Source organism: Eschscholzia californica, unplaced genomic scaffold, assembly GCF_041429995.1.
Source record: "Eschscholzia californica isolate CP2 unplaced genomic scaffold, dmEscCali1.0.p SCAF_5, whole genome shotgun sequence".
In the NCBI taxonomy this organism is placed as follows: domain Eukaryota; kingdom Viridiplantae; phylum Streptophyta; class Magnoliopsida; order Ranunculales; family Papaveraceae; genus Eschscholzia; species Eschscholzia californica.
In genome coordinates this window covers 53,161,401-53,174,237 of record NW_028238472.1, presented here as the reverse complement: position 1 = coordinate 53,174,237, position 12,837 = coordinate 53,161,401, and the positions used below count along the sequence as shown (strand labels likewise).

The 12,837-nt window shown below is 37.4% G+C and overlaps 3 protein-coding genes across 4 annotated transcripts; 2 read left to right on the top strand and 1 right to left on the bottom strand.

Moving 5' to 3' along the window:
- Positions 1 to 1,240: 1,240 nt before the first annotated feature.
- Positions 1,241 to 4,843, bottom strand: LOC147540608 (vacuolar protein sorting-associated protein 32 homolog 1-like). 2 transcript variants are annotated; one of them, XM_086641704.1, is made up of 9 exons: positions 4,544 to 4,843; positions 4,233 to 4,471; positions 3,995 to 4,079; positions 3,051 to 3,150; positions 2,724 to 2,809; positions 2,514 to 2,605; positions 2,002 to 2,116; positions 1,721 to 1,916; positions 1,241 to 1,467 (listed from the first exon to the last, which is right to left on the bottom strand). In XM_086641704.1, the coding sequence occupies exons 3-8, from the start codon at positions 4,064 to 4,066 to the stop codon at positions 1,725 to 1,727; spliced, it is 657 nt and encodes a 218-aa protein (XP_086497830.1). In that variant the 5' UTR covers positions 4,067 to 4,079; positions 4,233 to 4,471; positions 4,544 to 4,843; the 3' UTR covers positions 1,241 to 1,467; positions 1,721 to 1,724. The 2 variants fall into 2 exon arrangements, with proteins under 2 accessions (XP_086497830.1, XP_086497831.1); XM_086641705.1 differs by having other exon boundaries at positions 3,995 to 4,075; positions 4,544 to 4,791.
- A 608-nt stretch (positions 4,844 to 5,451) lies between these two features.
- Positions 5,452 to 8,814, top strand: LOC147540607 (protein neprosin-like). The gene is made up of 7 exons (XM_086641504.1): positions 5,452 to 5,940; positions 6,023 to 6,109; positions 6,266 to 6,553; positions 6,661 to 6,819; positions 7,210 to 7,263; positions 7,499 to 7,645; positions 8,280 to 8,814. The coding sequence occupies exons 1-7, from the start codon at positions 5,770 to 5,772 to the stop codon at positions 8,652 to 8,654; spliced, it is 1,281 nt and encodes a 426-aa protein (XP_086497630.1). The 5' UTR covers positions 5,452 to 5,769; the 3' UTR covers positions 8,655 to 8,814.
- A 1,110-nt stretch (positions 8,815 to 9,924) lies between these two features.
- Positions 9,925 to 12,806, top strand: LOC147540606 (protein neprosin-like). Its single transcript, XM_086641502.1, has 7 exons — positions 9,925 to 10,261; positions 10,359 to 10,445; positions 10,608 to 10,898; positions 10,970 to 11,128; positions 11,254 to 11,307; positions 11,582 to 11,728; positions 12,333 to 12,806. The coding sequence occupies exons 1-7, from the start codon at positions 10,079 to 10,081 to the stop codon at positions 12,705 to 12,707; spliced, it is 1,296 nt and encodes a 431-aa protein (XP_086497628.1). The 5' UTR covers positions 9,925 to 10,078; the 3' UTR covers positions 12,708 to 12,806.
- The last annotated feature ends 31 nt before the right edge of the window (positions 12,807 to 12,837 follow it).

Here is a 12,837-nt window from a genome sequence, read left to right as displayed (position 1 = left end):
TTCGGCTCATGTTATCAAGTGTTCTAAAGAGCAATCTGCCACCATGATCGGCAAGTTACGTGAATTATTTAAAGAGTATACGGCTGATTTGAGTGTGCCTTCTTCCGTTTCTTCGTCGTCTACTGTTGATCAACCCCAGAGTGAGCCCGATGGATCGTCTAGGCGTGGTGCTTTTTGGAGAAGTATTAAGAGAGTCCGAAAGGACCCTATAGCTACCGCTTCCGAAGAAATATCTAGATATGAGTCCGAGCCAGATCCTGCGGTCGATAATATTGAAAAGTTTGATGTTTTGGGTTGGTGGAGTGAGAACGAGAAGAGGTATCCGATTTTGTCCCGAATAGCACGTGATGTTCTTGCTGTCCCGGTTTCGACTGTTGCTTCCGAGTCGGCTTTCTCTTTAGGTAAGAGAATTTTGGGGGACTATCGGAGTAGCCTAACTCCGGAAATGTTGGAGTGTTGTGTTTGTCTTAAGGATTGGTGGAAGCATGAGCTTAATGTTACTTTGAAGGAGTTTGATCCGTTGAACGACGGGTTTCCCGAACCAACTCCTAGCATTTCTCAAGTTTGATTGCTCGCTTAATGAACGTATGAGAGAAATGTAACTTTTTGTTTATATTTTGGACTTTTTGTTATTAAAATGTTGGAGGGAGGGAAATGTACTTCTTTATTATTAAAATGGGAGATTATGTAATTTTGTTTATGATATAATTTGATAATATATAATGGTTGGTATTTTAATTAATTATTGTTTTTTTATTAAATTATTATTTTATTATTAAATATTGTTTATTTTTTTTTTTATTAATTCAATAAACCCGAGCCCGCCCGACCCGAGCCCGTTGAAACCCGTTCGGGTAGTCGGGCTCGGACGGGCTACGGGCACTTCATGTGTGTGATACGCCCGGCCCGATCCGCCCGGAATACTACCTCGGGCTCGGCTTATCCGAGCCCGATCCGCCCGAGCCCGACACTTGGTAGCCCGAGCCCGACCGAGCCCGCCCGATTCCCACCCCTACCTGTAGCTGTGTAGATGTACATGGAAACAAAAATTATTTATGTAAAACACGAGGGACTTTTTTTAGGGGGATGGCTTGATTTATGTTCTAAAAAAATCGAGTCTTCGATTACCCATCTTGAATATATATGTATCATAAGATACTTGACAAAAGAAAAAAGCCAAATCGATTTGGACATAAAAGAAATAGAAAACGACATAAAAGAAATAGAAAAGGATAAAAGGTAAGAGAAGAGAAAAAACAAGCATTTATAAAGAAAGTGACTAATATACATAATATTAGAGAGAATTTTGTCTACCTTTATAAAAGCATATACAAATGTCTTACTTAGACAGCCAAAATGAAGATCAGTGCTACCATGAAATGGAGACTATGGAGCTGTTGTTAGTCTTCATCATCATCATACACCAAACCCTATCTTTACATAACTCTCATTTCATTTCTCTCAAATCTGCAAAAACATAAAAGAACGAAAATTATTGATTCACCTTCTCCCATCAGAATAAGAAGGTTCATCCTCTCCCCGATCGGGTTCAACATGAACTGAAAAAGAACAAAAAGAATCCCCCCAAAACAAGGCCGAACAATACACGTGTCATGAAATAAACAAGGCTGAAGTTTAAGTGTTTTATTCACGGATAATAAACATTACCTTCTTCTACTTCGAGTAATACAAAAACAAATGAATGATTAAGGAGATAGACCTGATTAAAGAGCCATTTCTGCTTCTAATGCAGCCAACTCATCTTCCTCGGCTCTGTTTTTCTGAGGAGCAGGTCGTGCTGGTTGTCTTCCTGCTGGGGCATGGACTGGAGCCGCAGGAGCAGTTGTTGCAGGCTGTAAAAGTTGTTCCTCCAACTCTGCCCCTTCCAACTCCTCCAGTTCCGCTTCCAATTCATCCTGCATTAGCAGACGTAGTAAGAATCTTAGGGCAGACGAAAGTGTACGGGAACAACAGAATTAGTGTTTAAACTCTATATTGTACCTCGTCAAAGTCGGCAGATGCTCCAATTGGTGTTGACAATGCCTCTTGAATCTGCTTCATGGCTTCTGTTTGCTCATTAATCTCATCCATTGTCTTGTCCACATCATCAATATTTCTGTAACACGGTGACTCGTTATTCGGTGATGACAGTTTAACAGTGTTAAGTTTCATGTGTTTACTTGTACGCGAAAGACGTAATAATAAAGTTTAAATATCAATCAAGAGAAAATAAGTATAACGTAGAGTTCACCGGTCAGTCTTGTTGGCCTGTTCACTGGCCACATGACTCGACCAACCGTTGCTCTCCAAGTGGCTAGCATCCGCCGTGCCGGTGAACAATACTTAACATTTTCGGACAGGCTAACACAGTCAACATTTAGGTAACATTTTGGGATGGACCATAACGACCTGCCCGACCACAGCCTGTAGGGAACCTCTAGTGTAACGTAGACACCGGAGATTTGTCAAACCTAGAGGGTAGACAATTGTTTACGTACGTATAGAATACTTACGTTGCCTTCTGCATAGCCTTCATTGCAGCTGCTCCACTTCTTAACGCGTCAACTGTCTCAGTTGTAGCTTTTGCACCTTCGAGCATGATCATCTAAACTTTCGGCCAAAAAGATAAAAAATGTCAAACTGAATCGATGGAAAATTTCCACTACAACCTCTATTAACAACTTCTTACATATTTGAGATTTGAGAGTACATCACAACGTTACCTGATCATGAATACGCAATTGAAAATTTCCAAGTTGTTCAACTTGTTGTTCGTACAGCCTCTTCCTCTTCAAACATTGAATCGCAGCTATATAGTACCACCAATTTAGAACAACCGCGGCGAAAAAGAATTAGCGGGGAACAAGCACAAAAGTAGATGGACTCACATTTAGTTAAGTACAGGAGCCATAGAAATTGGTCGTACATTTACAGCTGACAGGGTACTAAATTGCTACTTAGTCGGTCGAAAACCCTTAAAAACTCAATCTACTTCATGTAAACTTACATATATATAAATGGGATTCGAGTTTCAAGTGATTAAAACATACCCTTTTTGTTCTTTGCTCTTGTATACTCCTTGGCCTTCTCCACTTCTGTAGAAGCCTTCTTTAAAAGAACTCTTTCTTTTTTCTCTAGCATTTCAAGTGTCTATATAAACCAGTAAACAAGCGCGTTAAGATATGACAACTAACGCAATAAACGCAAGAACACAAATCGTCGTAATGTTCTTCTATCGACGAGAATAAGGTAAGAGTGGGCAGTGTGGGTTTGGAAAGAAGGAGACAGATTCCACATTAAATTTGTCTCCAAAGAAGGTACAGCTAAGTGATTGTTGACTCGGCGATTACTAGATATATCGCTAATCGCGGATGATCTCCAAATTTTCTAGTTTTGGAATAAAAGGACGACTTGTAGAGAAAGAGTTGCTTCCGAGAGAATGCACGATAATAAACTATAGACTTCTCCACCCAATGGTTAGTATTGATTGCTCCCGACAATAGAGTAAAGGTCACAAAAGCATCAAACAACGACACAGATGCTACTCGAGCGGCCCAAATCCGATTACTACAAATTAAGTGTCGAATAATGTGGCAGAACCCGGGATAAGAAAATATAAACTGTCCAGGACATCGCCTCAAAATCGCCCGTTGATGCATAATCATATCCTTATATTTCATAAAATGGGATCTCATATGAAACTATAAGTAGGAATTACAAAAAACTTCAATCAAATAAGGTAGGTTTCCCCCTTTCCCCTATTCCTTTAGGCATCTAAAACATTAATCTAATTGAATCATGGCAAATCACAAAATTCACATACAGGACTTAATCAATCCAAAATTTAGGGCAACCATGAACCAACCCACAAAATGATTCAAGAAAACCCCATATTCTTACAAGATCACTCCTTTTGAACAAAAATTAGGTATAAGCACAAATAAACCCATGGAACTAAACAATACCCAAGTCTAAACTGATTAAAAACCATTACCTCATTCAACTTGTCCAAAGTAGTTAGGGCATCTGTTTCTTGTTTAGGTTTACCAAACATCTTTGAAAACATGATTACTTCCTGGCTACACAAAAAAGTTAAAAAGGAATTAGATATGATTTACTCAAAAACCCTAACCTCTAAATTGAAAAATTAAGACAATTGTTAGATCAATCAGACAGATAATGAATCAATAGTAAAGGATTTTTGAGTTATTGAAGTAATTAGAGAGAGATACCTATGAATTAGAAAGAGGGAATAATTCAATAAGAAGATTGAGGGGGTAGTCTTTTGAATATTAGGTAGGAACTTAACCAATTTCTTTCAGAAGTGAAAGAAATAAAGAAAAAGAAACCACTTGTAACTTGGGGGAAGTGGACATTGGGGGACACTGCAATGTCCACCAAAGTCTGTGTTAGTAATAAAAATATTTGAAATGTCTATGTTGTTGGTTGAAGATATTGGCGGACATAACCACTTATAACAAAGATATTTGAGGACATAACTACTTTTTTTTTTTTTTTTTTGTTGAAAGGAGGACATAACTACTTATAACACAAATTTCGGTCGGTCATGTTTGACTCTAATGTTCAGGAGGAGGAAGAGGAGAGAGAGAACAACAGACAAAAGAGAGAAATGAAGATTGTGGTTGTGGCAACGAAAAAAGAGGCGTCCACAAATGGAGGTGGTGAAATTGGTCGGAGGTAAACATGAAGATAAAGATTAGGAAGTACAACATAAAAATATTGATTGGACTCAAATGTGATTGACCAAAGCATACTTATCCCATAAGAAAAAGGGGATTCTTCAAAACAACCACCTTTTAAGTGCTCAACTATGAGCTAGACTATGCACTCGTTATATTGCGGACTCACTTTTTGTGTCTAACAACTACCTTGTTTCGTTATGGTTTATTGTGTCTTGTTCCTACTGTAGGTATACTTTTTTTTTTTTTGATCTGCAACATGGGAATGTATGATCTCGACTCATCACAACTCGAAAGTACTCATCGTGGGTTGGAGTGAGTAGATTCAACTTCAAAGTCTCTTTCTTCGAACAATTCAACTTGAGTTCAAGGCTTCAAGCATCACATCAAAAATCCAGTTGTCATCGTTAAACAGTTGTGAATGTAATATGGACGACATTGACAATTTACAAATACTTGTCGCGATTGGCCCATCGGGTCATGTACATGTCTATAAGGCAGCCATTCATGAATTACTAGCCCACTTTCTTCCCATTTGGGCACACATTTTTTTCATGGTATGATATTTTATTTTAAGAGAAATTTTGTCTATAATGCTTTGCTATTTACAAGAAATATGGATGAATATATCTGACAACCAATCCAATTGTCCTACCATATTTACTAGCCATAATTACATCTTTATCTGAATGAAAGATTCTTTCTAAAATGTGTCTTTAAATGTTAAGTTACAAATTATTTCTATTTTTTTGTAAGTTAGTAGTAAATATTTCTGCTTTTAAAGAGATTCAACATCTCTCCCTCATTGTAATAATTTCAATATTTCTTAGTTCACAAAAGAAAGATATTTGTGTCTTAATGTTTGGAAAGTCCTTCAATTAGTTGTACTATATAAGGACTACATAAATTGGAATAACTTCAAAGAATCATTTTGCTACTCTTCCTTACATATATTTTTCCTCGATCGAGTATTTGTAGTCTATAAAATTAAGATGTTTACTTGTTAGCTACTTGATCTTGGGTCATATTCTTCAATAGAGAAATAGGTCGATTTTTTCGCCTAGATACAATGACAATTAGCAGGACACTTCCTATTGGTTTGGGTTTATGTGTATTAGTGTTATTAGCTTTTGTTGTTTCAAGTCATCAATTAGATGAAAAAATAACATCTAAAGAAATACTCTTGGAAGTTGATAGGAAGCTTCAACTCCTCAATAAACCTTCACTTAAGAGCATTCAGGTATATATCTTGTTTTTTAGTTTTAGTAAAATTTTTTTTATTTTAAAAATGGATCAACTTTTTAATATTTTTTTCTATACAGAGCGAAGACGGTGATATTATCGATTGTGTTGACATTTATAAGCAACCTGCGTTCGATCGCCCTAGTCTAAAGAATCATACTATCCAGGTCTTTTCTCTTTTTCATTTTCCCATAATGTGACCTAACAATATTTTCGGTCTGAATCTGAATTATTCGAACCTAGAGAGACATTATAAGGCCTTTGAGTTCATAGGATGTGACTCTTGCTTGAATAAATTCTAATCTAAGCTTACTTTGATGTAGATGGAACCAAGTTATTATCCTAAGACGGAATTTCCGTCCAAGGAAACAGAGAATGAATCGTCCGCACCAAAAATATTTCAGACATGGCAGAAAAATGGAAGTTGTCCAACCGGAACAATTCCAATCCGAAGGACTCGAAAAGAAGATTTACTAAGAGCCACTTCTCTCGAGAGATACGGAAGGAAATACCCTTATATTGCTCATTCATCGTTGTCTCATTTGGAGTCTAACAAATTTGAAACTAAACCAAATATTACAACCAATGAGTATATTTTTCGCAAACGCTCTGTAAGTACATTTATTTACCTCAGTGTTATTTCGTATAAGCAAAATGAATTACATGAACATTATTACTGATCTAAATGTGGAACCGATTCAAAATTTGGATTATGCAGGGAGCATTTTTAGTAACAAAAGATAATTATATAGGAGCTAAAGGAGATATCAATGTTTGGAACCCATATGTCGAAAACTCCGAGGACTATACTACTGCTGAAATATGGCTTGTTAATGGACCTGACACTAATTTTGAGAGCATCGAGGCTGGATGGATGGTTAGTACGTTTCGTTTTGTGTTTCTGTTTCTGATGTAACGGAAAACCCAAGAAAATTTTACAACGTCGCTAAATCTGAAAACTAACGAAAAAAAATAGAAACAACAATAAAAATTCTATTGAGGGCCTAAACAATAGAATTCGACCATGAAAGTGGCACAACCTATGCTTACACGAGGTCTCTTGACCAGAATGCCGTTTTGCATCAACGATCCAAATTTCGTGCAATTTTGACATTCTCAACTTCGACTTTGGAAGCTTAACCCTCCTTTCTTTATTTTTGGCTGCATCAATTCCTTCCGTAAAGTTGTTTTTTTTCTTGAGACGTTGAGTTAGACGACTTCGGCTCAAACAACACTCACTTTTGTTTTCATCGTAAAATTCTTACAGGTAAATCCTAGCTATTATGGTGATACTAAAACGCGATTCTTCACATATTGGACGGTAAGTTTTTCAGTCGTGGTCTTTTGGTTTCTATTTTGTAAAATTTCGAAATGTTAGGTCGTGAATTTCCGAAAGAACCTCGTTAAATATGATGTTCTTTATTTATGTTCATCTATGTCCGATTATAATATAATCGTGATTTAACACATACATATATGGTCTACCTTTTCGATTATCGATTCAATTGCGAGTTTCAGTAAATATGATGTGTTTTTTATTTGATTTTGTTGGTTAGGCTGATAAAGGACAGGACACAGGTTGTTTTGACCTGAGCTGCTCAGGATTTGTGCAAACTAACAAAGAGATAAGTCTTGGAGGTGCACTTACAACTATATCAAGCAGAGAGGGAGTTCAATATTACCTGTCTATTTCCATCTTTAAGGTAAGAAAGAAAAAACTATTCAAGTTCAGTCCTACCTCCGAGGAGGGGTCGCCAAGTGACTCCGACCGAGGGGCTGCCAAGTGACTCCAGCCGAGGGGGCCACCAAGTGACTCCGACCGACTGTGCCCTCAAGAGGGTGATGTGTAAACATGGGGTCGTAGTAGGTCTTACTAGGGATTGGTTCGGGTGCTACAATGTTGGGTCTATTAACTTCCGCTTTGTGTCTGAGGAGGAAAGCCACGTAACTCCAGTCCTTGGCGCTAAGGAGAATTTCACCAAATGAGTTTAGAAATGATGCCATAGTAGGTCTTTGCCGTGGATGACCCTGGTTGATATTACGTCGGGTCTATTTAGTCATGCATCTGATGGACGAGCCCAAGTAACTCCAACCCTTACCCCAAGGAGGATCGAGCCTAAAGAGTTAAAGATGATGTCATAGTAGGGCTTGCCAATGATCGAATGTTGGGTCTATTATGTCATTGAGGCTGTGATACCAATTGTCACGGACCCGTTAGGTCGACCCGGCGTAATACAATTAAAACACGTGGGCCGAAGTGCGGAATTTAAATTTCCTTAACAACTAAGCGCAACGGACTTTAACAAAGCCTAATATCCTTTTTCCGAGTTATTTCAGGATGCACAGACAGGGAATTGGTGGCTACAAGCATTTGGTAAAAATTTAGGATACTGGCCGAGTAATCTTTTCGAGCGCTTAAATGTTAATGGAGGCATTGCTCATTTTGGAGGTGAAGTATCGAGTCCGCCAACAAAGACAGATAAACACACAGCCACAGCAATGGGAAGTGGAGAAGAAGCAAAAAGTGCGTTCTCTGCTTTCATTAAACGTATCAAAACTGTCGATAACTCTTTCGCTGAAAAGTATCCAGGAGGGGTTTCTGAGCATATGGATGAGCCTAATTGTTATAATACTTATAACACTGTTGATAACTTGAAGGAGCCTGCGCTTTACTTTGGAGGTCCAGGTGGAAAGAATCCCAAGTGTACTTGAGACAGACAGACTGACAGACAGACGAACTGTGAGCCATACAAGCAAAGAGGGAGTCTATGTATTGTTTTTCTTATTTCGATTATAGATATTAATATTAGAAAAAGCATCAAAGAAATTTGATCCCTTTTAGACAATAATGATAAGAGAAATTTGATCAAAACTTCCTATAAAATTTTTGTTTTGGCGAAAAAACATGACTCAACTTTTTTAATATAATGTGACGAAAAATATAAGATTTGAGAGATAAACCTGACATCAATCAACCTTGATAGGGGTGGAAATAAAGCCTAAACACCCTATACCTATCGCTTCCACCCAACATTTAAAGAGGCCCCTGGACATTTGAAGCCTGAAGGGGAGAGTAGTGCCTGGGAGGCCCGCTAGATTTAGTGGACCAGGCTCGCCTATTAGAAGACACTTATTATTCCGTTCAAACCCAACCCCCAAAACATAGTTTAGTTTAATTTCTCAAGTTCTCGTGCTTTTTTTTTTAATGGTCAGCGTGATTCGAACCCTTGACTTCGACATTGTCAGACTAAACTTCTTACCACTCAAATTAAGGATTGTTGGCTCGAGTTGTCGTCTTATTTGACAATTACAGTGTGGATTTGTTGCCCCAAACTTTTTTGAATTCCTGTACCGATGGAAATAAGAAAATGAATGACCAGAAAAGAGGAAAGTAGAGTAGTACTAAAGATAAACCTTTCTTTGTGAAGTTGAACTGAAAGTTTTGGTTGAAGTTTAGGCCAAAATCTTAAGAGGAAAACAGGCAAGTGACGTTTTGTGCTGGTTACTACTCAAACAAAATTTTATTCGACCCATCCATTGTGACTTCTTAAAAGCAAAAAACATTTATAATTAATGTGAAGAGAATATTTAAATAAATGTTTTTATATAATGTGTCCTCAAGTCAAATGGAAATGGAAGGACATAAATATTTTGACTTATTAAAAATTAGAAAACATTTATGACACGAAAATCTATAAAATAAATGACTTTACATATTCCCTCAGTCTCAAAATGAATGACTTATTTGAAAAACAATTTTTAAGGGAACATTATTAATTAGAGTTTGACTATAAAAAATAACATGATCTTTTCAATTGTACCCTCATTAATTACAATAAAAAAGTTTAACTGGATTTGAATGAGGTCATTAAATTTATAGTAATGGGTATTATTAAAAAGAGCAAAACGTTCATTTCTTTATTTTTAAAAATGGGACACTAAAATGGGACAACTAAAAAAAGGAAATTAGGTCATTCAATTTGAGACATGAGGAGTATATCGGAAGGACACATGTGACAATCATTCTATGTCTATATTTGTCTCTCCTCTTCTCTTATATATTTCTCCCCTCTTGATCTTGGGTTTATATTCTTAGAGATAGAAGAGCTAAGGGAGGTCAAATTTGAATAGATACTATGAGAAGTAGAAAGGTACGTCCTTGTGGTTTGGGGTGGGAAAAAAAGTTATTTGTGGTAGTATTATTAGCTTTTGTTGTTTCAAGTTATGAGGTAGATGGAAAAAAAATATCTAAAGAAAGGCTCTTGGAGGTTGATAGGAAGCTTCAACAACTCAATAAGCCTTCAGTTAAGAGCATTAAGGTATCATATTATTAATGACTTTTTATTGGTACATACCTCTTTGATTTTTGTTAATATGTAATAATTGGATTTGGGTTTAATTTTTTTTTTTATACAGAGTGAAGATGGGGATATTATCGATTGTGTTGACATTTACAAGCAACCTGCTTTTGATGATCCTCGTCTAAAGAATCATACTATCCAGGTCTTTCCTCTTTTTCATTTTTCTAAAAATATTAAACTAAGGTGGTCATGATAGCTTATTTCGCCTAATTTGTTTGAACCTAGAGAGACATTAGTATGCCTATGGGCTCATCGGATCCTACTCTTGCATGGACTATTCTGATTTGAGCTTACTTTGATGTAGATGGAACCAAGTTCTTATCCTATGGCACAATTTACTTCGACAACCGAGAAAAATGGGACATCCTTGCCAGAAGTATTTCAGACATGGCAGAAGAGTGGAAGTTGTCCGACCGGAACAATTCCTATCCGAAGGGTCCGAAGGGAAGATTTACTAAGAGCTACTTCTCTTGAGAGATATGGAAGGAAGAGTCCTTATATTGCTCATTCATCATCTCATTTCGAGTCTAACAAATACGAACGTCGTACTAAACAAAATAGTACGACCAATGAATATCGTTTTCTTAAACGCGTGGTAAGTACATTTTCACTTTTTCTTCTGAATTGTTCAAAATTAAGACAGGGCTCACATTTTGATATATGCAGGGAGCATATTTAGTAACCGAAGACTACTATATAGGAGCTAGAGGAGATATAAGTGTTTGGAATCCATATGTCGAAGACCCCGATGAATATACTAGTGGTCAAATATGGTTTGGTAATGGCCCTTACACTAATTCTGAGTCGATCGAGGCTGGATGGATGGTCAGTATGTGTTTTTTTTCGGAAAAAATTGGTTCTTATATGCGAAGTTTCGTGTTAATTTGGTGTTGTATTTGTGTGCTATGTAATATTCATTCATTTTTGTTTTCATTGTAAAATTCTTACAGGTGCATCCTAATTATTATGGTGATAATAAAACACGACTCTTCATATATTATACGGTAAATATTGTTGTTTCGGGTCCTAATTATAACATGAAATCGCTTTCGTTATTTAATGAATTTCTAGTCCAAAAAAATGTTTTGAGGTATCTCTTCATGTTTCATGACTACCCTTTTTCGCTCAGTTAATTAGGCTTTTTAGCCTTTTTAACGTTTTCATAGTTTCCCCTTTGGCCCCAAAAATGGGGCGACCACAGGCCAAAGGCTGATGTGATATAACTGCAAATTTCAGTAAATATGATGTGTTTTTTTTTTAATTTGATTTTGTTCGTAGGATGATTCCGGACGGACTTCAGGTTGTTATGACCTAACCTGCCCAGCATTTGTGCAAATTAGCAAAGAAATAAGCATTGGAAGTGAAATTACACCTCTATCAACCAAAGGGGGAGTTCAGTATTACCTCCCTATATTTATCTGGAAGGTAAGAAAGAAAAAACTAACCAAGTCTAGCCCAACCTCCGAAGGCGAGGGCCAAGTGACTCTGATAGTTGTCTCTAAGGAGGTTGACGAGTTAAACATGGTCAGGTACTAGGTCTTGTCAGGGACCGTGCTATTAACTTGGGCCTTGTGTCTGTGGAGGAGCACCAAGTAAAGCTAGTTCTTGGCGCTAAGGAGAACTGACCCAATGAGTAGGTCGTGCCAGAGACGGGCCTGGTTGATATTATGTTAGGTCTATTCAACCATACTTCTGAGGGACCTCCTTAAGTGACTCAACCCTACGCTAAGGAGAACTGGGTCCAATGAGTCCAACATTGTTTCATAGTAGGACTTGCCAGGTATGGGTCGGGTTGATACCACATAGAGTCTATTAGCTCAGCATGTCGTCCGAGAGAGAGTCCCAAGTGATTCCAAGCCCTAACTTGACGCTCACACATAGTATTAGAATTAACCCACATTGCCTAAGCAACATTGCATATGTGAATTTTATAAATCTCGGGCAACCCTTTCTTTGCAAACTGGTGTTCCTCGCTAGACCCAATGGGCCTTAACAAGACCTAATATTACTTGTTTTTGTGCAATTTCAGGATACAACGACAGACAATTGGTGGCTAACCTGTCTGGGTAAAAATATAGGATACTGGCCTAATTATTGTTTCGACCGCTTAAATACCGAAGGAGGCAATGCTCATTTTGGAGGTATAGTATCGAGTGAGACAATACGACCAGGAAAATACACGGCAACAGCAATGGGAAGCGGAGAAGAAGCGCATAGTACGGATGCTGCTTTCATCAAACGTATCAAAACTGTCGATAACTCCTTAGTCGAATTGTATCCAAAAGAGGTTTCTGAGTATATGGATGAGCCTTATTGTTATAGTGCTTATAACTCTGTTGAGAACTTTAAGGTGCCTGAATTTTACTTTGGAGGTCCTGGGAGAAAGGTTCCTTATTGTGCTTGAGACAGACAGACAGAGTAACAGACAGAGATAGAGAGTCTATGTATTGTTTTTATTTCTTTTGACAATATGAAATAATAGTCTTAGAGATTTGAGACTTCATCGATCATTATTGTGGTAAAGGTGTCGCAGG